Source organism: Schistocerca piceifrons, chromosome 10 (genome assembly GCF_021461385.2).
Source record: "Schistocerca piceifrons isolate TAMUIC-IGC-003096 chromosome 10, iqSchPice1.1, whole genome shotgun sequence".
In the NCBI taxonomy this organism is placed as follows: domain Eukaryota; kingdom Metazoa; phylum Arthropoda; class Insecta; order Orthoptera; family Acrididae; genus Schistocerca; species Schistocerca piceifrons.
Genome location: NC_060147.1, coordinates 105,508,390 through 105,532,613, shown reverse-complemented (window position 1 = coordinate 105,532,613; position 24,224 = coordinate 105,508,390). Strand labels below are relative to the sequence as shown.

The 24,224-nt window shown below is 39.1% G+C and overlaps 1 protein-coding gene across 2 annotated transcripts in view; it reads right to left on the bottom strand.

Annotated features, from left to right (window-relative positions):
- The window catches only part of LOC124719071 (protein FAM133-like), a 173,521-nt gene that overhangs the window by 13,952 nt on the left and 135,345 nt on the right, over window positions 1–24,224 (bottom strand). Inside the window, exon 4 of one of the 2 annotated variants that reach the window (XM_047244753.1) lies at window positions 4,121–4,342. The exons of the other annotated variant lie outside the window; for it this stretch is intronic. Coding sequence (XP_047100709.1) covers window positions 4,121–4,342 — 222 coding nt within the window. The remainder of the gene's footprint in view (window positions 1–4,120; window positions 4,343–24,224) is intronic. 2 annotated transcript variants of the gene reach the window in all.

The following is a 24,224-nucleotide window of genomic DNA, read 5'->3' as shown; positions in this document are numbered from 1 at the left end:
ATAGCTCAGGAGTCCATTAGATGCAGGGAGTGGCTACATGGGTAGCAGTGGCTGTGAGGTGTGGTTTGGGCTTTTTTTTTTAGGTTAGAGGGTCTTGGGGAAATACAAAAAGGGTTTCAGTGTTAAAGACTGCAGGTTGAACACAGGAAGAATATAGATTCAGGAACCAACAGTATACATACCAGTTGTAAATTGTAGTATCTGTGTTGGAAAAGTACCAGAGCTCCAAGTATTAATAGAAAGCACTGTTTCTCGAATCGTTATAGGCACTGAAAGCTGGATAAAGCGGGAAATAAGTTTACTCAAAATTTTTGCAAAGGATAGGCTAAACATAGTTGGCAGTGGCATGTTTGTTGATGTTAGAAGTAGTTATCTTGTGTCAAAATTGAAGTAGACAGCTCCCTTGAGTTAGTATGGGTAGATGTAATTTTTGGCAACTAGAATAAAATAATAACTGGCTCCTTTTACCAACCTCATATAATTATAGTTGGAGGTGACTTCAATTTACCCTCGATATTTTGGCAAAAATTCACATTTAAATCCGAAAGTATGCATAAAATATCCTCCAAAATTGTGCTAAAAGCATATTCTGTAAATTATTTTGAGCAGTGAGTTCATGATCCCACTTGAATAGTAAATTGTTATGAAAACACACCTGACTTAGCAGCAAATAATCCTGAGCTAATAACCATCAAAATGGACATAGAGTTTAGTAAACCCAGGGTTGTTGTAGCGAGAATGAATACTGTAACCCCCAAATCCTCCAAAAATAAATGAAAAATATACCTATTCAAAAAAAACAGATAAAAATTCACTTGACACCTCCCTGAGAGACAATCTCCACTCCTTCCAAATTAACAATGCAAGTTCAGATAATATGTGACTTGAATTCACAGAAATATTACCAACAGCAACTGAGAGATTTATACCAAATAAATTAATAAACAATGGAGCTGACCTTCCTTAGTACACAAAAAAAGTCAGAACACTGTTGCAGAAACAAAGAAAAAAGGCACGCCAAATTGAAATGAACACAAAATCTCCAAAATTGGGATCTTTTACAAAAGCTTCAATGTGAGATACTTATAACAGTTTTCACAACAAAACTTTGTCTCGAAACCTGGCAAAAAATCCAAAGAGATTTTGGTCATATGACAAGAAACCTAATGGCAAGACACAATCAATGCCTTTTCTGCGTTAAGTGCTGTTGATGATAGTGCTGCCAAAGCAGAGTTACTAAACACAGCCTTCCAAAATTCCTTCATCAAAGAAGACAAAGTAAATACACTAGAATTTGAATCAAGAACAGCTGCCAACATGAGTAACTTAGAAATATATATCTTCGGAGTAGTGAAGCAACTTAAATCACTTAATAAAAGCAAGTCTTCTGGTCCAGACTGTATACCAGTTAGGTTCCTTTCAGAGTATGTTCATGCAAAGCTCTACGTTTAACAATCACATACAACTGCACACTCCACAAAAAATTCATACCCAAAGACTGGAAAGTTGTAGAGTGGTAGGAGTAACCCACTAAAGTACAGACCCGTATCATTAACGTTGATATACAGCAGGATTCTGGAACATATATTGTGATGGACCATTATCAATTACCTCAGTCATGACAGATTTAAAAAACATCATTCTTTTAAAACACAGCTAGCTGTTTACTCACACAAAGTGTCGAGTGTTACTGACAAGGGATTTCAAATTGTCTCTAAATTTCTAGATTTCCAGAAGGCTTTTGCCACTGTTCCACCCAAGCCGCTTGTAGTTAAATTGCGTGTTTATGGAATATAATCTCAGTTATGTGACTGGATTCGTGATTTCCTGTCAGAGAGGTCACAGTTCATAGTAACTGATCGAAAGTCATCGAGTAAAACAGATGTGATTTGTGGCATTCCCAAAGGTAGTGTTACATGCCTGCTGCTGTTCCTTATCTATATAAATGATTTAGGAGACAACCTGAGCAGACATCTTAGGTTTTTTGCAGATGATGCTGTCATTTACCATCTAGTAAAGTCACCAGAAGATCAAAACAAAGCAAAATGATTTAGAAAAGATATCTGTATGGTGTGAAAATTGGCAATTGACCCTAAATTATGAAAAGTATGAGGTGCTGAAAGGAATCTGTTAAACTTCAGTTACACAATAAATCAGTCAAATATAAAGGCTGTAATTTCAACTAAATACCTAGGAATTACAATCACAAACAACTTCAATTGGAAAGAACACACAGAAAACGTTGTAAGGAAGGGAAACCAAAGACTGATTTTTATACGCAGAACACTTAGAAAACGTAACAGCTCTACTAAAAAGACTGCCTACACTACGCTTGTGAGGCCTCTTTCGGAGTACTGCTGCACATTGCGTGATCCTTACCAGATAGGATTAATGGAGTGCATCGAGAAAGTTCAAACAAGGGCAGCATGTTTCGTATTATTGCAAAATAGGGGAGAGACATGATACAGGTGGGCTTCACTAAAACAAAGATTTTTTTATTGCAGCGGAATCTTCTCACAAAATTTCAGTCACCAACTTTCTCCTCCAAATGCAAAAATATTTTGTTGACGCTGAGCTACAGAGGGAAAAATGATCATCATAATAAAATAGGGGAAATAAGAGCTCGCACAGAAAGATATAGGTATTCATTTTTTCCGCGCAGTTTTCGAGATTGGAATAATAGAGAACTACTGCGAAGGTGGTTAAATGAACCCTCTGCCAGCCACTTAAGTGCAATTTGCAGAACATCCATGCAGATGTAGCTGTAAATGTAGATGTAGCACTATGGAAGTGAGCTGGTGCACTACTAGAATTAAACCACATCCTTGTGCAGACAATACTGGTATGAACTCCAACAATTTTGGCAGCACATCTCAAATCAATACCAACAAGATCTTGTTAATAGATCTTGTACAATTCTAGCCAACAAACTAATGATAATTTCTAGTAATCTCAGACAAATGTGGACACACCATCATGGTTAAAAGTCATGTCTTCTGTGAGCAATACAAATAGCAGTCAGTTCAGCACCGCAGAATTGAACGGGAGAAGTCACTGACAGAAATGAAATTTTGGTTCAGAATCATTTGGTCCCATTCTGTGTACACATTTGTAAGATAAGAACATAACCTGTACTGCATCAGTAATTTCCACAGTGCATCCATCAAAGCGTGCATTTGGAAGCACATTGGCATGTGGCTAATGACGGATGTCCTCCCACACAACTCGACACCATCTCTTCACATTTTACTGCATAAACAGTTCTTTGTCAAGAATCTGTGGCTTGGATGACCCAGTTCATTTTAAGTTTCCATCAGTGGCAATAAATTTTCTTATGAGTAGCATACCCCTGTTCAGAAACTTTCTCTATCCATGTATTTGACTTTCTGAGCATTACATTCTGGTGCACTGTACATTAAATGTCTGTCACCAATGTCAATGCAGGATGTGGTTGTGTGTTATAAAATGTAAGGATCATTTGACATCTCACACTACCAGAAATACTAATTTCCAATGATTCATTCCTAACATTGAAAAACTCACGATTAGAATTTTGGTGCCATTTACACAATTCTGATACTGAAGGCTGGTGAGAACATGCATATTTTTTTGAATAGGTAACTTGCACGGTAAACTTCATAAATTACTTTATGTGTGTGGTTTGCCATTTTCCTAGTTATACTCTTGCTGAACCCCTATTAACATTTTTTTATTTCTTCTTTTTTTCCAAAGAATGGAACTGCACTGTATGATGGAAAAAAAGTAAACTATTAAAAAGTATGAAATTTTTATTGTTTTGTGTCATTTGTGTTTATAACTTTTCATGACAACATACTTATGCTGAAACATACAGTGCAATTTATTTTATGACAACTAACTGCAAAGGAATCATTCAACTACCCAGATAAGCCTAGTTCATAGTACATATAATGTGTTCAATACAATGTGTTCACTCTGTTTTCTGTGGTGTGCACAGGGATGCTAGTTTCTGCCATCTGTCATACAGCTGATATTTACTCAAAAGCCTAATTTGTACCTTGCTGCACTAAATTTCTTGTGAGTGCTACGTTGTCAATAAACTGAGATGATGTTACACAAATTAGACAGTTAAATTACAGACCCTGGACTGCCCATCACGCCTCCTCACAGTATTCCATTTGTTGCTTTCGGTTTCACCAATGTTGTTTGTCATCAGCCCGTCAGAGCAGCTTATGCATTCTGGATCATATTCCTCCTCCACTATGTACAACCGTTTGACTTTGTGATTGCCACTGCCATTTTTTCCGATGTCTTCTGTATCCTCCTTGACAACTTCCTCAGGTGCACCATCCTGTTTATCCACCTGTGGAGTTAATACAGTGCAGAGTTTTCTGTCATTTGGCATTACAGTTAGCTCCAGCAGTTAAGCAATCAACCTATCGTCTCTTTCTCATAAGAAGAAACACAAATTGTATATCTAGTAGCCACAGTGGGATGAAATTCATGGGTCTAGTGATCATAGCTAGTTCATGCCTTTATCTGTCCACATCTCATGTTTCGTCCATCTTAACATAAGGCAGAACCCTGAGAGACATGGAACAAGTCAAATGTACATTAGTTACATAAAAAGAAATTTCTCTTGAGAAATCTATAAAATTATGAGACAGAACTGTTGCCTAGTACTTAACTTCATAGGAGACAAAACTTTTAGTACAGCCAGTATTAAAGCACATGAATCTGTCGTAGCTTTTGGACCTATTAGTACTTTTCTTGTTAGTTACTTGTTCCACAGATAATATTCATGAAAGATGTTATGATGTGGAATGTGTCAACAGAACAAACATATAACTCTTATATACAACTTAATAACTAAAACAAAAATAGAAAATAATATTTATATGGCTGTCTGCTTTTTTTCCCTACAGTACAGGAGGAGTTCTCAAGGTGAAACATCTTTAACTTACATTTGAAAACACTATTGCTATATGTCAAGACATTTTATTTCAATTGCTAGATTGTTAAAGAGTTTCATACCCACATATTTCAGCCCTTCTTGTGCTAATGTTAGATTCATTAAACAATATTGTAGATCATTTTTCCTTCTAGTGTTGCACTTATGAATTTGCCTGTTACCCTCAGACAGACAGATTGTTGATAACAAATTTCATACATGAATAAATGTATTGTGAGGCTGTGGTTAATATTACCAACTGCTTAAAGAGATGTCTGCTAGATGTACATGTGTGAACTCCACACATATTTCAGTTCTCCTGTGCAATGAATCCTTTTTGCCTAAGCGAGGAGTCACCCCAGAATATTATCGCACAAGACAAAAATTAATGAAAATATGCTAAATTCATTAACTTGCTGACTTCTATATCTTAACTTATTGACTTCTATATCCCCACCATTGACAAGAACAGATGGACAAACGGTAGTTACTGTTATTCTGAAGAAGGTTGGGTTATCGCGACTGAAACCTAGGTAAATTCTAGGTAAACAGTGCAACTGAGGCTCAGAATAACAGTAACTATCATTTGTCCATAGTGGACAAACAGTAGTTACTGTTATTCTGAAGAAGGTTGGCTTATCCTGACTGAAACCTACGTAAATTCTAGATAAACGGTGCAACTGAGGCTGTTGATTATTAAAATTAAAATTTATATTTATACGGCTGCTGAAAGGGCCGCGAAATGTTGAAGATATTTAAAAAGAATACAGTAGAAGAAGAACTGGTAGCTTTGAGAGATGAAATAACGAAGACAGCAGAGGATCAATAAGTTAAAAAGTTGAGGCTAATAGAAATCACATCACAGGTGTGGAAATTATCAAACTATCAGTTTAATAACTCAGGATTGCAAAATACTAACAAATTCTTTGCAGAAGAATGGAAAAACTGGTAGAACCTGACTTCATAGAAGATCAGTTTGGATTCTGGAGAAATGTAGGAACACGTGAGGCAATACTGACCCTACAACTTCTCATAGAAGATAGGTCAAGGAAAGAAAAAACCTATGTTTACAGCACTTGTAGACTTAGAGAAAGCTTTTGACAATGTTGACTGGAATACTCTCTTTGAAATTCTGAGAGTTGCAGTGGTAAAATACTATTTACAACTTGTATGGAAACCAGATGGCATTTACAAGAGTCAAGGGGCATGAAAGGGAAGCAGTGGTTGAGAAGGGAGTGAGACAGGGTTGTAGCCTATCCCCTATGTTATTCAGTCTTTACACTGACCAAGCAGTAAAGGAAACAAAAGAAAAATTGGAGTAGGAATTAAAGTCCAGGGAGAAAAAATAAAAACTTCAAGTTTTGCCAATGACATCGTAATTCTTTGTGAGACAGCAAAGGACTCGGAAGTGCAGTTAAATGTAAAGGAGGATATGAGATGGACACCAACAAAGGCAAAATGAGGACAATGGAATGTTGTCAAATTAAATCAGGTGATGCTATGGAAATCAGATTAGGAAATGAAGCACTTAAAAGTAGTAGATGAGTTTTGCTATTTGGGCTGAAAAATAACTGATGATGGCCAAAGTAGAGAAGATATAAACTGTAGACTGGTAATGGCAAGAAAAGCATTTCTGAAGAAGAGAAATTTGTTAACATTAAGTATAGACTTAACTGTCATGAAGTCTTTTCTGAAAGTATTTTTATGGAGTGTAGCCATGTATAGAAGTGAAACATGGACAAAATACGAAATGAAGAGAATAGAGGCTTTTAAAATACGGTGCTACAGAAGAATGCTGAAGATTGGCTGAGTAGACATGTAACTAATGAGGAGTTACTGAATAGAACTGGAGAAATTTGTGGCACAACCTGTCTAGAAGAAGGGATCGGTTGGTAGGACACATTCTGAGGCATCAAGAGATCACCAATTTAGTACCGGAGGAAAGTGTAGTGGGTAAAAATTGTACAGGAGGACTGAAACATGAATACAGTAAGCAGATTCAGAAGGATGTAAGTTGCAGTAGTTACTCAGAGATGAAGAGGCTTGCACAGGATAGAGTGGCATGGATAGCGGCATCGAACCAGTCCTCAGGCTGAAGATCACAACAACAACAACATCATCACCAAAGTTGGCACTTACTCTTACCGCAAAAGTAGCCACGCTTGGGTAGCAGAGAGAGATGGGTTGGGCAAAGTTAAAAAGAAAGGATAGATCACTGAGATACCAGATGAGAGAGGCCCACCTTTAGTGACGACAGAGTAGAGACTACTCTGCCTGTACCCAAGTCAGAAAAACAATGTGACTGACAGGTAGTTTACCAAGGGTCCACTATAACCACAACCAAAGTCAAATAGCAAGCTTAGCTGTGCCTTCTGTTTTGTTCGCTCTGCAGTCGACAATTATGATCAATAACATAGCTGATGCGCTTCATTTTCATCACATAGTTTGTTTGTTTGTCTTGATTTTTTTATATATCATTCTAAAGGAAGTGTGTAGCCATGGTGGTCTAGGAGGTAGAGTTCTAGTCTAGGCCCTGGAGTTGCCAGGTTCAATCCCAGATGGGGGCCGGGATTTTTCCTGGTTCCAGTTCCTCCAGGATGGTCCCAGCTTCACTCAGCCTGCTGTACAAACAAATACCCGGGACCTTTACTGGGAGTAAATGGCAGCTGGGGCAGGGGTCACACAACCCCTCCCTCTCCTAGTGCTGCTGCGGATAGAAGGGCTGCACTCTACTTGCAGTGAGGTCAATAGACCAGTCAGGGACTTGTGCCACAGATTTTACCTATAAAGGATGTGTACAGCTAATAGTGAAAGGCAGCAGAAAACTGATAAAGAATGACAAACAACCACTTCGTTGCCCAAGCTTTGCTTAGAGTCAATGGGCAGAAAATTATCTGACAAAGTGGTTGGCCTCGAGTCCGGTTCAGACTGCCGGCAGTAACATGAAAGTGTTGGTGGTGGATTTGCCTTAGGACCGCTCTTCTAATGTGAACTCCAGGTCAGATGTTTATTGGTTCAGTAATGATATCCCTTATCTGTTGAACTGGTGTGTATTTATTGTGTTTCAAAACACTGGCATGTGGCATGGAATATGGAGACAGCATTTTATCATGAGTGGGACCCTATGATCTGTGATTGTAAATACAAATTGAAAAGATTAGATGCTTTGAGGGATGTGAGGGAAATAAGTAAGCTGTTAGAAAGCAATGTTCACAATGTGAAAAAGACAATATAATCTTTTTTGACATCTTTTCACAGTGAACAAAAAACAGAAAAGAAAACTGGAATTGGTGCTGATGAAGTCTACAAACCAACATGGTTTGCTTTTAGCAGTTGGGCTCCCTGCAGGATAAACTAGCAGTAAAAAAAAAAAGAGACAAAATCTTTGAAAATTTTAGGGCCTACACAATTCAATAACAATTCAAAACCTGTAGCTTTCATTCAGAAAAAAATTATCAAAGAGCCTACATTCCAATTCTGCTTTATAGTTAAACATTAATTTTATCACACCACACTGCTCCCAACTTTTTAAAAGAAAGGTCATCCAACAGCAACATTTCTTCTTCTTCTTCTTATTCAGATAATAAGCTTCTCGAGTAAAATAAACACTGCACTTGCAATGGCTGCTAAATCCTTCCCTCATAGTATCGGCTGATGAAACTATAGTTAAAACTCTACTTTATAACAATAACAAAATAGGAGCAACCTCAATAATTTATAAGAGTCAATTGCGATTCCACATGGTCAAATCCCTTGGCCCCAAACCCATCGTTTGGTGAGGATGAAAGGCCAAATGTCAATTTGTTGTCGACCAGTGTTCAGCTGAATCCATTGGTCGTCGTTCAATGGGCCATGTGTGTGTGCGTCTTAAGGCTGTTGCAATACTGGAAGGTGAACTCATTACAGCAGGTTAATAGAAAACATATGAAGGAATTCAGTAATGAACAGCACAGCTGTTGCTACTGCAGCTGTACTGGCCTGCAGGTAATGGTGAAACACTAGCATCACCCCTTTCCCTGTCTAGCTGTCAATCACTTTGTTAACGAGAATAAAACTTTCATTCCAGTCAACATTATTTAAAGCCTTCTCCAAAACTACAAGTGCAATTTATGTTTTCTTCTATCTCCTAAATCTGTCGTCTTTTTATTAGTATCAGAGTGGTGAAATCATCATTATTTTCACACTGCAAGTAGTCTACAGTTGACACTGCTTCTAGCTTTCCGTATTCAACACGAAATTTTGCTTTGGCATTTTTTCGTAGATGATGAACTGCTGGCTCGATGTCCCAACACCCCCCCTGGAGGACTGGATCATTTTTACTCACTTTTTTTTCCCATTAAAGTGACTGTCTTTCTAGGGAACAATGCTCAGGTCTGCCCCTACCTCCTGAAATCTTCTGCCCTCTACACCAGTAGAATGTTGTTGATCCTGCTCTGCCTTTGAGGCTGCTGGTTCCTGTACGCTGATTTCCCCTTGATATCTTAAGATGCAACAGACTCACCTCTCACCCTACTCTGTTTGTTGCATAATGCAAGTCCATTGCAGGCCATTCACTATCCAAGGGGCATGTGTCTCATGTCTTCTTGGACATGTAAATAGAATTTTTTGGCAGATCTGACTTGAGTCTTCAGCCTTCAAGTTTTGCCATTTCACCAGATATCAGTGGATGTTACTTGGGGTTTTATCCTATCTTGGACAGGCTCTGAGGACCTTCAGCAACATTTGCCTTTGCCTCACCCCTCCTCTCCTGCCCCCCTCCCCTGCCCCCTTGCTGTGGCATTCTACTTGACGTATTTTCCTTCTACTTATCCCTGTCTCCTCTTTGAGGAATGAACTAATAGGTCCAAAAGCTAGTACAGTTTAGTATATTTGTATGTGTATCTATCATCAGTGCCAAAAATTTTGCACCTAAGCTTAGGTACTGGCCAACCCTTCTGTCTCATACTTTTGATGTATGCTTTAAGACAGACATGCTGCTCTAAAGAGCTGTGTTTGCAGAATACATTAATAATTAACTACAATTAAGTTTAAGTGCATTAAGTATTTTACCAGTGATATCATTTGCATTTAATTTACATTTAAAATGGCTGCAAATCATTATCACACATGATAGTAGACACAGTAAAATAGCGATAGTTTTTTTAAAATGGAAAACTGAGGAACAACACATCCAACAAATTTAACATAATTAGTAAAGACACTAATAAGTTCCAACTCAGGATACTCTCCCTACAAGTATTTAATGTGTTTTTCAGTTTTAGAGCTACATCAATTCAAATCATACATACAGCAATGCACACGCCAAAACTACTATTTTCTTATTACTGCCATCCATTTACCAGAATCATAAATGGAACATAAAGAGCAGTAACATGATAAGTTGATATATGTTAGAATAACAACAGATAGATAGCCATGCTCAAAGACTCAGGATGCTTTAGAAATTTATTTCTTCTTTTTCTTCTGTCAGAGTCGTTGTCATTGCAGAAGGAAGGAAAATATACAGATTAGAACAGCATAAACGTAATTTGCATTTTCTAAATTAGAGAAGACTTTTAATCATATGGAAAGGAGTACCATTTATTCTTAGGTAACACTGTATTCCATTACCTTTACCCTCAGTAAACTAGTTTCATTAGCACTAACAGAGCATTACAAAATGCCATAAACAGGAAAGGAGTAAGGCAGGGTCTATTATTGTCACTGTTCTTCTTTAATTTGCACACTGAAGAGAGAATGTGGGAAGATTATTTTGGTGCGAGAGTCATTTGCCGTAGAAGATAATCGACATAATACAGTCTGCTGATGACATAACTGTAGTCACCAAAACAAAAAGGAGCTGAGCTGGGGTCATTTGCCGTAGCAAATAATCGACGTAATACAGTCTGCTGATGACATAACTGTAGTCACCAAAGAAAAGGAGATGAGCTGGGTTCTTAAAGAAATGGAACTTGTGCTAGCTGATGGCTGTGATATGAACATAAGCAAAAATGAAACTAAGATATGGTGTATGCAAGACGTGGAAATGCTGCATGGCTAAATGTTAAACTTGGACAAGAGATTATTGATGAGGTGGATGGATTTTGCTAGCTTGGAAGTAGAACAGATGAAGAGGGAGAATGCAAGGAAGACACTGTAGTAATGTTTGTTGTAAAGCACAGGGGCTTTCTATATTACATAAAAAATATGAATAAAATATATATCTCAAAACAAGAGAGAACTGTGAAAAGCACAACTCTGTATGAGTGTGAAAGAGGGAGTACGGAGAGAGAGGAGGGAAATCATTGAAATATGGTGCTTCAGTAGACTGTTGGAAACCAGGAGGATTGGCAAGTAAATATGTAAGAAGAAATATGTGACTGGATTGATGATTTCTTGGTAGGGATGGCACAGCTCAGACTTTTCACAGATGTGTTATCTATAATGACATATAATGTGAACAAAGTTGTACAAATATTCAGTTAGACCTTCATAAAACTTCAAAGTGGTGCAATGATTGGCAGCTTGCTTTAAATGTTCAAAAATGTAACCCTGTGCACTTCACAACACAAAAAAAACGTAGTATCCTATTAATATAATATTAGTGAGTCACAGTTGGAATCTGTAAACACATACAAATACTCATCACATAGTAGGGACAAAGTGGAATGATCACATAGGCTCAGTCCTTGGTAAAGCATGTAGCAGACTTCAGTTTATTGGTGGAATACTAGGAAAATGCATTCAGTCTACAAAGGAGATTGCTTACATATTACTCATACAATCCATCCCAGAACAGTGCTGGACCTTGCAGGGAATACTGAACGTATACAGAGAAGAGCAGTACAAATAGTCATAAGTCTATTTGGCCCATGGGAGAGGACCACTGTTATTTTGAAAGCACTGAACTGGCAGATTCTTGTAGACAGACAAAAACTATCCCCAGAAAGTCTACTGACAATGTTTCAAGAATCAGCTTTAAATGTTGACTGCAGGAATATATTACAACCCTCTACATATCGCTCCCATAGAGATTATGAGGATAAGATTAGTGACAGCACACACAAAGGCTTTTAAACAATTATTTTTCCTGTGCTCCATAGGTGAATAGAATGGGTAAAAGTCCTAATAACGGGCACAGTGGGACGTACTCTATGCTATGCACTTCACAGTGGTTCGCAGAGTACAGACGTAAATACAGATGTAAGTTATGATGACATGAGAAAGCTTCAAAATGAAAAAAAAAATCCCTATTAAATTATAAAGAGATAGAATGGGTGGGCACACATCAAGACAAAAGTCGTTACTAAAAACTGTTGCTGAAAGGTTGGTGGAATGATAGCAATGCTGGGGCAGGCCCAGTTACACGTGCTATTCATTCACCCCATTAAGGCTCTTGGCATGGTGGCTGATGGGAGTAGCTGTTTCAATTGAAGCTGAATGGCCTCTGTTAGAACTGAAAGTTTTTAGCACAGTCAACATAGTCTAGCTTGGCTAGCACATGGCATGGTACTCAATGTATCTGCTTCTGCTTCTTCTTCTTCTTCTCCTTCTTCACTGCCCAGTTCCAGCTTCCTGAGCCAGGTTGTGAATCAAGGATCTGCACTGGTGTCAATCTCTCGGCACTCCTCTTGTTGTTTAAGTTCATCTATTTTCTTTGTCTTCTTTATGCTCTCTTTCCAACTAACCTTTCAGAAAATCCTTATTTGCCACAACCTCCTCCCTTGGCATTAGTCCTTACTACATCACCTTTGTTGTTTCTGTGTTGTCCTGAAGTTTAGACATTCCCATCCTTTTTCTATCTCCTCAATTCTTTTCTTCCCTTTGATACCTCTATGTATCACCTACATATGCTACAACAGGTTCATAATAAACTGAATACAGAAAATTGTTACATTCCTTTGGGACTTCCGTCCCATAGTTTACCCTTTACGATTTGGTAGCCACTGTTTGCTTGTGTTCTTTTTCCAATTTCCTTGGCTCTCATGCATCTTTTTTAATCACACTTCATAACTAATTCCTGGAATTTTTGACTACTTCTAAATTTTTTCCAGTCAGTTGTATCTTTCTACTTTCTTCCTCCCTTCCTTGCTATTGTCATCACTACTGTTTTGCTCATCTGTGTGCTTACAGACAAGTTCAAATTATTAAAGACATTTTTTCCAAAACTTTACATTTCTTACACATTTACATCCACATACAGATTATATTTGTACAGTCAATACTTTGTATGCATACCTTTGTTCTTAATGAACATTTTTATCCTGTTTGGCATAGTTTTCATTAATGTTTCACATGACATCTTAATATCATTGTCATTGTACCAGATTTCCTTGTTTCTCCATGAGATCTTGTCTGATGGTTGTTGTAAATATCCTTATCCTCTGTTTCACAAGAGCCCATAAATTTTCAACTGGGTTCACATCAGGGTTATTCCCTGGCTATGACAACACTTTCACTTTCTTTTCTTCCAAGTACTTGGAAACACTTTTGGCTTTGTGGCAAGGTGCCCCATCATGCATAAAAATGGCATCTTTATTAGGAAACCACTCATTTATTTGGGGAAAAAGTTCCTTTTCAAGGATTTCTTTACATTGTTCTTGCCTCATCGTCCCTTCAACAGTGTGTAATCTGCCAGGACCTTTCACGGACATCACACTCCAGACCACAACAGAAGTTGGATGCTTCACACATTGCTGCACACACTCAGCTTTGAACTGTTCTCCAGGTCTGCGATGAACATAATGGCTGCTTTCATCCATCACAGTGAATACAGATTCATCACTGAAGCATACCTGAAGCATGTGTACAAAATTGAAAGTTAGAAAAGTAGAATAGTAGCATAGGAGACCTCAACAGTCCCAAAATTCAAATGTGCATTCCTTCAGTATCAATAAAACATCACAATTTCAAGCCAAAACTCCTAACTTAAGAGATTAGACCCACTTAATTTACCATATCATTGCACATACCTTAACCCAGTCCTCACTTGTCCACTCCTGAAGTTGTTTAGCCCACTGTAATCTTTTGGTTTTCATGACAAGTGCAATTTTCTGATTTTTCCTTAGCCAGTATGCCTTTAAACTACATTGAAACAGCCTTCTCCTCACTGTCACAGGAGAAACTTCAACACCCAAACCTTTCAGCTGATGGCTCATGTCTGTAGAAGTAAGTTTACAGTCCACTGTTGCCATGTTTGTAAGTCTTCTCATTGTTCTAGCACTGATTTTTCTTTTACGCCCACATTTTCATTCCCTGTTTGGCTAGTATCCACGACCTTTCAGCACTGGAAGTTTAATCCTGCTGACAGTTTTCTGTGATATTCTCATTCTGTCAGCAATTTCTTGCTGTGTATAATGATTTTCAGCAAGAAGTGCTACCACAGCTGAAACTTTCCGAGGTGAAATGTCTTTTGCCTTCCCCGTAACCTCACTTTCTTTGGAAACTCCAGGGTTTACTCCTATAGCTAAAAACATGTAAGTTAACAAGCTATTACTGTCTTGTTAATGTAGCAAGGAGTTGATAGAATAAATAACAAGCTGAAGTACACCACAGAAACATAAAACATTACTGTAAACACAGTTTCAAAGCATGTACACAAACAACTAACACCAACACAATTTGGAGGGAAAATGACAAATGTTACCAACTGTGAAAAATTCAGTGATCTGTGAGTTGCTTGGAAGGGAAAATGAAATGATCGTATGACATTTATTGGCTGGGATATCCCCTTTGGGGTTCGGCCACCGTATTGCAAGTCTTTTTAGTTGACGCCACTTCAGCGACATGCATGTCAATGATGATGAGAAAGATGATGAAGGACACACAACACCCAGTCTCCTGTCCGGAATCAAACCCGGGCCCCCTTGCGTGGTAGGCAGTAATGCTACCGCTGCGCTACGGAGGCAGACACTTGGAAGGGAAATTTCAGGGGATCAATCAAACCATTAAAACAAATCAATTATAACACTTTTCTCTCCTATTTTGCACTAGAAAACTTAAGAGTATCAAAAATAATTGTTTAGTCTAATAATTTGAACACGTCTGTACTCTTGTCCCAAATTATGCTGTCTCCTGGTCCCATATACCTACATGCCTTTGCACTTCCTTTCATCCTAACCCCATATCACCATGCAACACAACATTCAGTACACCTATATATTCGTAAATGAAACTTTGTTATTTACAATGTATGGAAAAGGATACTTTACTACTCACATAAAGATGACATACTGAGAAGCAGAAAGGCATAATGAAAATACTGTTACACATCTAGCTTTTAGCTGAAGTCTTCTTCAGAACAGAAAACACACACATTCATTCACACAACTAACACACCCCATGCCCACACGACTACCTTCTCCAGCAGTTCAGACCAGACTGCATCTGTCATATTGAATGAAAGCAGCAATCTGGAGTGGACAGGGGAAGGATAACAGGGTACAAATGGAGACAGAGAAGAGCACTGTCTGGATGAGCCTGTCACATGAAGGGGGAGGCTGTGGGGCAGGGAGCCGGGACATAGGCGGGGAGGAGAGGAGACGGACAAGGGAAATATGGGCAGATGCATTTGCAGAGGGCAGCACACAATGAGAGTGAGGGGACGTGAATAGGGAAGAGGTGATAGGACACAGAAGGAGGAAACTGTCAGCTGGAGGGTGTGCCACAGAATAGTGTACTCTGCCCTTGGCCACAATTTGGCAGTGACTGTTCATCCCGCTGGACAGCTGGTTGGTAGTCATACCTATACAAAAAGTTTTGCAATGATTTCAGCAGAGCTGGTATATCAAATGGCTGCTTTCATATGTGGCACCAGCAGAGACGGGGCCACATGTATGTGAAGCAGCCATGTCACATACCATCACTGCTGCAATCATTGCCTGTGACAGGGCTGCAATAGGAAGTGCTGGGTAGTTGGATTGGGCATGTCTTGCACCTTGGTCTTGTGTAGGGATGCAATCCCTGTGGCATGTAGTTGGGATTGGGAGTGGCATAGGAACGGACCAGGATGTTGTGGAGGATGAGTGGGTGACAGAAGACCATTTTAGGAGGGTTAGGAAGGATCTTGTCTAGGATGACCCTCATTTCAGGCCATGGCAATAGATAATCAAAGTCCTGATGAAGGATGTAGTTCAGCTGTCCCAGTGGTACTGGGTGACAATGCAACCACATCCTTTGTCGGGGCTTTGATTACATACCATCATGCCCTGCAATGAGAGACATCCTACACAAAATCCTTCCTAAAGTGGTGTTCCGTCACATACCCAACCTCCACAACATCCCAGTTGATCCCTGTGCCACTACCAATTCCCAGCCACTTGCCACAGATATCATGTCACTGTTGAAGACCTGCAAGACACGGCCAATCCATTCACCCAGCACTTCCAATTCCAATTCTGTCTTAGGCTTATCCACCCCATCAGAGGTCAGGCACCTGTCAAGCAGCCATGTCATATACCAGCTCTGATGCAATCACAACACAGCTTTTTATATTGGTATGACTACCAACCAGGTGTCCAACAGAATGAATTGCCATCACCAAACTGTTGCCAACAGAAAAGTGGAACACCCTGTGACAGACAGGCAGCTGAACATAAAAAGCTTGATTTCAATGGCTGTTTTGCAATCCAAGCCATCTGGATCCTCCCCTCCACCATCTGGTTTTCTGAACTGCACATATGGGAGTTATCCTTACAATGCATTCTTCACTCCTGAAATCATCACAGTCTCAACCTATGGTAAACTATTGACCCCATACTTCCCATCCAACAGTTTCCGCCCTCTCTGTTCTATCATCTCCTCCCTATTCACATCCTCTCGCTCTCATTGTGTGCTGCCCTTTGCCAACACATATGGTCGTCAACCCCTTACCTTCCAACAGTTTCCGCCCTCTCTGTCCTATCATCTCCTCCCTATTCACATCATCTCACTCTTATTGTGTGCTGCCAAAAGATCTGGATGTCAACCCCTTACCATGTTTCTCTCCTTTCCTCCTTAGCCCCACCCCCACCCACCTCCCTGCTCCACGGCCTCCAGACACTACGCCTGACAGTTTTGTCCAGTCCCTATCTAGCCTTTGCACATTCCCCCACCTGTACCCTGCTGTCCCTTCCCTGCCCCCACCAGATTGCTGCTTCTGTTCAATCTAATAGCTACTTTCCTATACAAGTTCCCACAGATGATGGACACGTGTGCACGAGGTGTGCTTGCTTGTGTGAATAAATGTGAGTGTGTTTTCTTTTCTGAAGAAGGCTTTAGGTGAAGGCTAAATGTCTACCAGTCTTTTCAGTTCAATGTGTTATCTTTACAGTGAGTATCAATCTACCCTTTTCCTTATATCGTTGATATTCAAACCTGGAGTTTCCACTGTCTGAGTTAAACTTTATTATTAGTTTTAAATACGGGGGAGAGGATGTCCTTTGTACATGATCATAATAACATGTGCACATTAACATGTACACAACATCGCTACAACAATGCCAGTATTTTAGCACACCATATTGACAGGTAACATTGGTAACAATCAACTACAAGTGGATATCAATCCAAAGTTACACCCTGTCAACTAACTTCTGTCAAAACAGCTACTCCCATTGGCCACCGCACCAAGAGTCTTCTGAGAGTGAATAATATCCAGGGTAGTGTGTATTGTTTTACCAACTGCAGTTGGCAACCCTGAAACATGCATACATGGTTGAACAGATGACAATCGAGCAATTAGTATGCCGTGGGGTGGTGGTCTATCCAGAGGTGAATTGCAGTTGTGGAAGTCTTTATTAGCTGGCCGGTGTGGCCGAGCGGGTCTAGGCGCTTATCTGGAACCTCGCAACCACTACGGTCGCATGTTCGAATCCTGCCTTGGGCATGGATGTGTGTGATGTCCTTAGGTTGGTTAGGTTTAAGTAGTTCTAAGTTCTAGGGGACTGATGACCTCAGATGTTAAGTCCCATAGTGCTCAGAGCCATTTGAACCATCTGAAGTCTTTATCTGAATGGGCTCTGGCATGTAGGCTCAGTAAGAATTGCAACCGGAAAGTAATGATTGCCATTTGGCTGTAACTGAGAGGCACAGTGTTTGAACATGTAAGAATCTGTAATAGGGGCACATGTAAGAACCTGTAATCGGTGTACATATCATGTGAAGCTTGAAAACAGTCCCAAACATTCACCACCGCGATATGCACAAATATTACAACTGTGATGAATTTTGTTGGGCTTGACTGATTGATTTTAATTTTCATCCATACAAGCTGCAGATGGTTCAAGAGTTAAAAACACACTGACAGGTAAAACTTACTTGCAAGTGGCACTGACACTCTTGCAATGATAACCGAGAACCATGGTTTCTACAACAACAGCTGATGTCCAATGAAGCAAACTATTTCATGACTGGATATGCTTAAGCAAACTATTTCATGACTGGATATGTTAACAAGCAAATCTTTTGGTATAGTTCTTGGGAAAATATATGAAATTTACACAAAAAGACAAAGGAGTCCAAATGCTGTGGTATGGTGTAAAGTTGCTGTGTATGAGATTATTGACACCTAGTATTATCATTACCTGCATCATTATTTTGAGGATGACATCAGACTTGCAGTAAAAACTGAATGCCAACCACTACTGCGCAATATTACAGAATTGCAGGCAAGAGGGTTGCTGAATAACACTTGATTTCAGTTGGATGGTGCATGCCAAAGTATAGCTATACTCTGTAAAATGTTTCCAAACCATGTGATTTCGCACTCTGGTGATGTAACATGGCCATCCTGCTACCCAGATGTAATAGGACATATCACATTGTGTTATGGTATCCTTTTCATGATGCCTTCAGCAGTACATCCAAGCAAATGGCAGAAACTTATGGGAAGCTGTTTTGAGAGTGTGGTGAGGTCTGTCAATACATTTTACATATTATAGTGCTTCCCAGTTTACATACTTGTATTTCATTATTGTATAAAGTTATTACTTGCTTTCAACGTTTTTCTACTGTCATCTGAAGTTGGTGCATATAATGTTGCCTGGAACACATTCCCTGAAATTCTGAAGGGTTATTTACAATTTCATAAAAATAAAACTGCACTTACAAGAACTGAAGGACATGAAAGGGAAGCAATGCAGTAGTTGAGAAGGGAGTAAGACAGGGTTGTAGCCTATCTCAATGTTATTCAGTCTGTACTGCTGAAGGAAGCAGTAAAGAGAAATCTGAAAAGAGAATTAAAGTTCAGAGAGAAGAAATAAAACTTTGAGATTTGCTCATGACAATGTAATTGTCAAGAACAGCATAGCACTGGGAAGGGCAGTCAAATGGAATCGAACAGTGCCCTAACAAGAGGTTATAAGATGATAATCACAGAAAGTAAAACAAGGGTAATGGAATGTAGATGAATTAAATCAGACAGTGCTCAGACGATATGATTAGGCAATGAGGCACTAAATGTAATAAAAAAGATTTGCTGTTTGGGCTGTAAAATAGTTGATAATTGCTCAAAGTAGAGAGGATGTAAAATGCAAACTCACTGTAGTAAGGAAAGAATTTCTGAAACTTACAAATTTTTTAACATCTAATAAAAATTCAAAATTTTCATAATAAGAATTGAAAATCCTCAAGGTCAAAATTGCAAATTATTTTTTATTATTTTGATATCCAGTTTCAGCTATGCAAGAGACATCTTCAGCTCATAAAAACATTGTTGGTTAGTGTAATTGCCATATTGGCTCAACATATCATTAAAATGACAGCATCCATACAGAATGTATACGTAAAATAACCTTACATAGTTTAAAGGTCATAAAACTGATTCATTTTGTCATTAAAACTTAGTAACTGATACAATTTAATCAGTATTTCTGTCAGCTCATTTCATCATGATGACCTATGCTATGAGATCATATAAATACTGATTAAATTGTGTGAATTAATAAGTTTTAATAATATAATGCCTTAGTTTTATAATCTTCCTTCTACTTGATTGACAATGAATGATGTAACCATATTTTACCAATATGTTCTATATGGATGTTGTCACTTTAAAAAGATCTTAATGATGTTTTGAGTCTATATGGCAGTTACACTAATCAAAATTATGATAGATCGCTTGTCTCCAATGCTGACAATGTCAACAAAAATGATAAATTTAAAAGTTGGGTAGTCTTTCCTGGGAGTTTTTGTCTGGAGTGTAGCCCTGTATGGAAGTGAAACATGGATGATAAACAGTTCAGACAAGAAGAGAATGGAAGCTTTTGAAATGTGATGCTTCAGAAGAATGCTGAAGTTTACCTGGGTAGATTGAATAACCACTAAGGAGGTAATGAGTTGAAATAAGGACAGATATTTATGGTAGAGCCTGAGGAACGAAGGAATTGGTTGCTAGGACAAATCCTGAGGCATGAAGGACACATAAATTTGGTACTGGAGGGAGATTGAATTACAGAGGGAGACAATGTTTGACTACAGTAAGTAGGTTTAAATGGGTGAAGGCTGCAGTAGTTATTCAGAGATGAGCAGGCTTGTACTGGATAGAGTAGCATGGAGAGCTGCATCAAACCAGTCTTCAGACTGAATATCATCACAACAACAACAGATACAATACTTCCCACCCTGTCTTAGGCAGATCATTGATGGTATGGGATAGAACAGTTGTGCTTAAATGGAGATAATATCTGGCAAGTGACACGACTGGAGAACTGCATTAGATTGACCCTAGTATTGATGACAGAAAACAAGAACAGAACACATGACAGTAAATGCAGCAAATAGGTCCAGTGTAATTCACGACAGCCATGTGTGACAGATCAAAACTGTGTGCCTATGTAGACACTGCACACACAATTCACCATCTACTTCAGCTAGCCTGGTCTGCAAAACATGGGGAGCTACATTTGAGTCCCACATAGAGTCAACAGTAAGTCAGTCAGAGATCAGGATAAGAGAGCTAATGCAACAAAATGTATGCAGTACTGCTCATCTATGCCCACATACAGGTCTGGATTAGAACAAATGCAGATGCTTTCTGTCTGATTCTCAGTGCACTTCAAGTGATTCAAAAATTGGAGGCAGTAGTTAACACTGTTGTGAATTGGACCTTATTTTTGGATTTTTACTTTGGACTCTGCTGTGTTACGGTAATGAGTTGTCATCTTTGCTTCCTTTTAGACTGATTACCTGCACTCCTAATTACAACAGTTTGCTTGTCTCTGGACTTTCACACAGCTATTACCACTTGTAATTGTGTGGCTGTGCTTCAATTAAAATGCAAGACACGGTTAAAAAATGATTGTTAAGATACCTCTTATCCACAACTGATTGGGGGATGTGGCAGAATGCAATAGCTTGAAGCGAGCATTGCAAACAACACCAGTCATAAATGTTCACGGCTGTTTTTATGAATTATCTAGGAAAGACACAAATGAATTACAGACACTGGCTGTGAGAGGGCATTGAAATTAATGAGGAAAGATGAAAATGTGTGCCGGACCGAGATTCAAATCCAGGTCTCCTGCTTATTAGGCAGATGTTCTCACTAGTACACCACACAGATGCATGGTCATTGTAGCTGCACGGACTACCCTAAGATGCCTCCTATCAGACCAAATTTCCAATTAGATACTGTCTAGTTAGTAGGAGACTCAGGTTCAAATCCCATCCAACTCAAATTTTCAACTTTCCCCATTGATTTCAGTCAACACCTGTTCGCAGCCACTGTCTGTAATTCCTCTGCATCTTAATTCATAATGACTGCTGGATCAAAATGATGTCTGTTCTTTCGGACATGTGATGGCAAATGATTTCTTCCATACAGATGCAAACCAGGCTTGAACTCTTATGCGAAATGGTGAAACGCTGTGAGTAAGGAAGATAATGGGCAAGGGGACTGCATTCCTTGTGTGTGGATAAGTTAACAATTTTTGTCTGATGCGAGGTAGGGTAGTCGTTGACTACTGTGTCCATATGGCATAGTGCTCAGAGTATCTGCCTAGTTAGCAGGAGACCCAGTTTGAATCCTGGTCCAGCAAAAATTTCAACTTTCCTCATTGATTTCAATCAATGCATGCTCACAGCCAATGTCCATAATTCCTTTGTGACTTAATTCATAATGGATGCTGGATCAAACTAGTGTCTAGGAAACATCCATGCCAAATGGACATGGTGAATATTCAGAATTGCCCATGCAGCAAAGAAATAGATATAATCAAAATTATTTTGGTTGTTGTCGGAAGAAATCTGTTGATTCATGAAATTGATCGTGTGCTTGGGAGACTACTTGAGTAATCTCCTGCAGCAATTTGCACATTAATGAGCATCATCTGATAGTACCACAACATGCCAGTCCAAAAAGAGTACCTTAATCAATGTTAGCTGAGTCTTTGCATTACTCAACAGTGGTGAATCCAAATAGTCTACCACTGTACATGAGTGGTTAGTCTTTATTGCCTTAATTCTTTTCAATCTCTACCAACTGTATATCTTTACACCTCTAACACCTTTACAAATTGCATTAAACCAGCCTGACAACAGAAAAGGAAGAACACCTGACAGAAAGTGCACTAACTCTACAAGAGTGTAATTTACAACAACCATATGTGACAGAATAAAACTGTGTGCCAAAGTGGACAGCGCATATACAATTCATCATCTGCTTCAAATTACCTGGCCTGCAAAATGAGGGGGTCCACATTTGAGGCCCCAGTCTGACACAATGGTTCAAACTCTCACCTAGAGTCAACACTAAGTCAGACAAAAATCCAGGCTGAGAAAGATAATGCAACAATATGAAAGGTAGTTTGTTGTGAAGTATCTTTGCAAATGGCCATGAATATAATCGTCAGTGAGGTTTTGTGTTTAGACAAGTAATAGTATAACTGCATAAAAAGTAGTGTTTGATACCAAATAATTAGTGAGGTTTTGTGTTTAGTCAAGTAATAGTATAACTGCATTAAAAGTAGTGTGTAATACCAAATAATTAGTGAGGTTTTGTGTTTAGACAAGTAATAGTATAACTGCATAAAAAGTAGTGTGTGATACCAAATAATTAGGAGAGCACTAAAAGGTCATGTGCACGGTATAAGTAATTAAGTGTGAAGAACTCAGCTGTTTTCAAACCATACTGCAAAATCTTCCCAGCAGGCAACTGTTCTCTTTCGTTGAAGTACCACATTATGAAACTGCATGATTCTGTAAAAGACCAAGAGTCAAATCTGTACACACTTAGTCCAACTTGGTGCCTTTGCTCCTTTTGTGTTCTTTAGTGCCTGCTCCACTTCTATACACACTAGGTCTTTCTCCATTTCCAGTTCACCCTTCATCTGTTCTATATTCTTACACTGCTAGTGAGTAGTGTTAGCAGAATTCACTCTTTGAGTTAAAGAACTGCAAGGGCAGACATGAGTGTGTAGTCAGCATGCACAGCAATGTGTTAAGACAACAATGGATGTACAAGGTTACCTGCCAATCGTGGCTGACGCTACGAGCTGGACTTGAAGCCGATTGTTCACTGTCTTTTCCTGTGACTGCCAATCGTCTGCAACCAGAGAAACTTCAAGATGAAAACAGTCAGTGTGCACCGTTATACTGCCCCAGTGCCAGATTCGTAGAAGAAATTGAGAGAAAATGGGTTATCAATGGAGAGACATTAGACAGTGAGCAAGGAACTGCAACAGTTGTAAAAAAGTACACTTACTAGCAGAAGTGCGGATTCGCTTGTGGCGAAAGCAGCAAGATGAAGCATTTGGCAACCATGAGAATGTCAGTGAATTAAAAGAATGCTGAAGAACTAGTAGGGACAATGTGGTACCAGTAGGCAGAACCATGTTAGCTAAGGTAGAACATGTTCCTTTCAGACCACCATCACACGTAGTGTTCGCAAATTAGCTCCTGGATCTCCATTCATAAACACGAAAAGATCAATACTGTTGTTTCATGGGATAGTGAAACCATAAAAAACTCAAAATAGGCTGAAATGCCGTGAAGATGGCAGACATTATGAGTGAATCCAAGGGGGGAGGGGTTTTTCATGACCCCCTCCCCTTCCAAAGGATACTTTACTAAAAGCATTTATACACACAACAAAAAAAGTTTTGCATCACCTCAGTTCCAAGAGTTTCAGAACCTGTACAGAAAACTGGAATAGAGATCAACACAAACATCATTTCCACCCTTTTTATTGCTCACAAAAACCACACATTGCATATTGTACCACCATACAGCGAGACCTTCAGAGGTGGTGGTCCAGATTGCTGTGCACATCTGTACCTCTTATACTCAGTAGCATGTCCTCTTGCATTGATGCATGCCCATATTTGTCATGGCATACTAT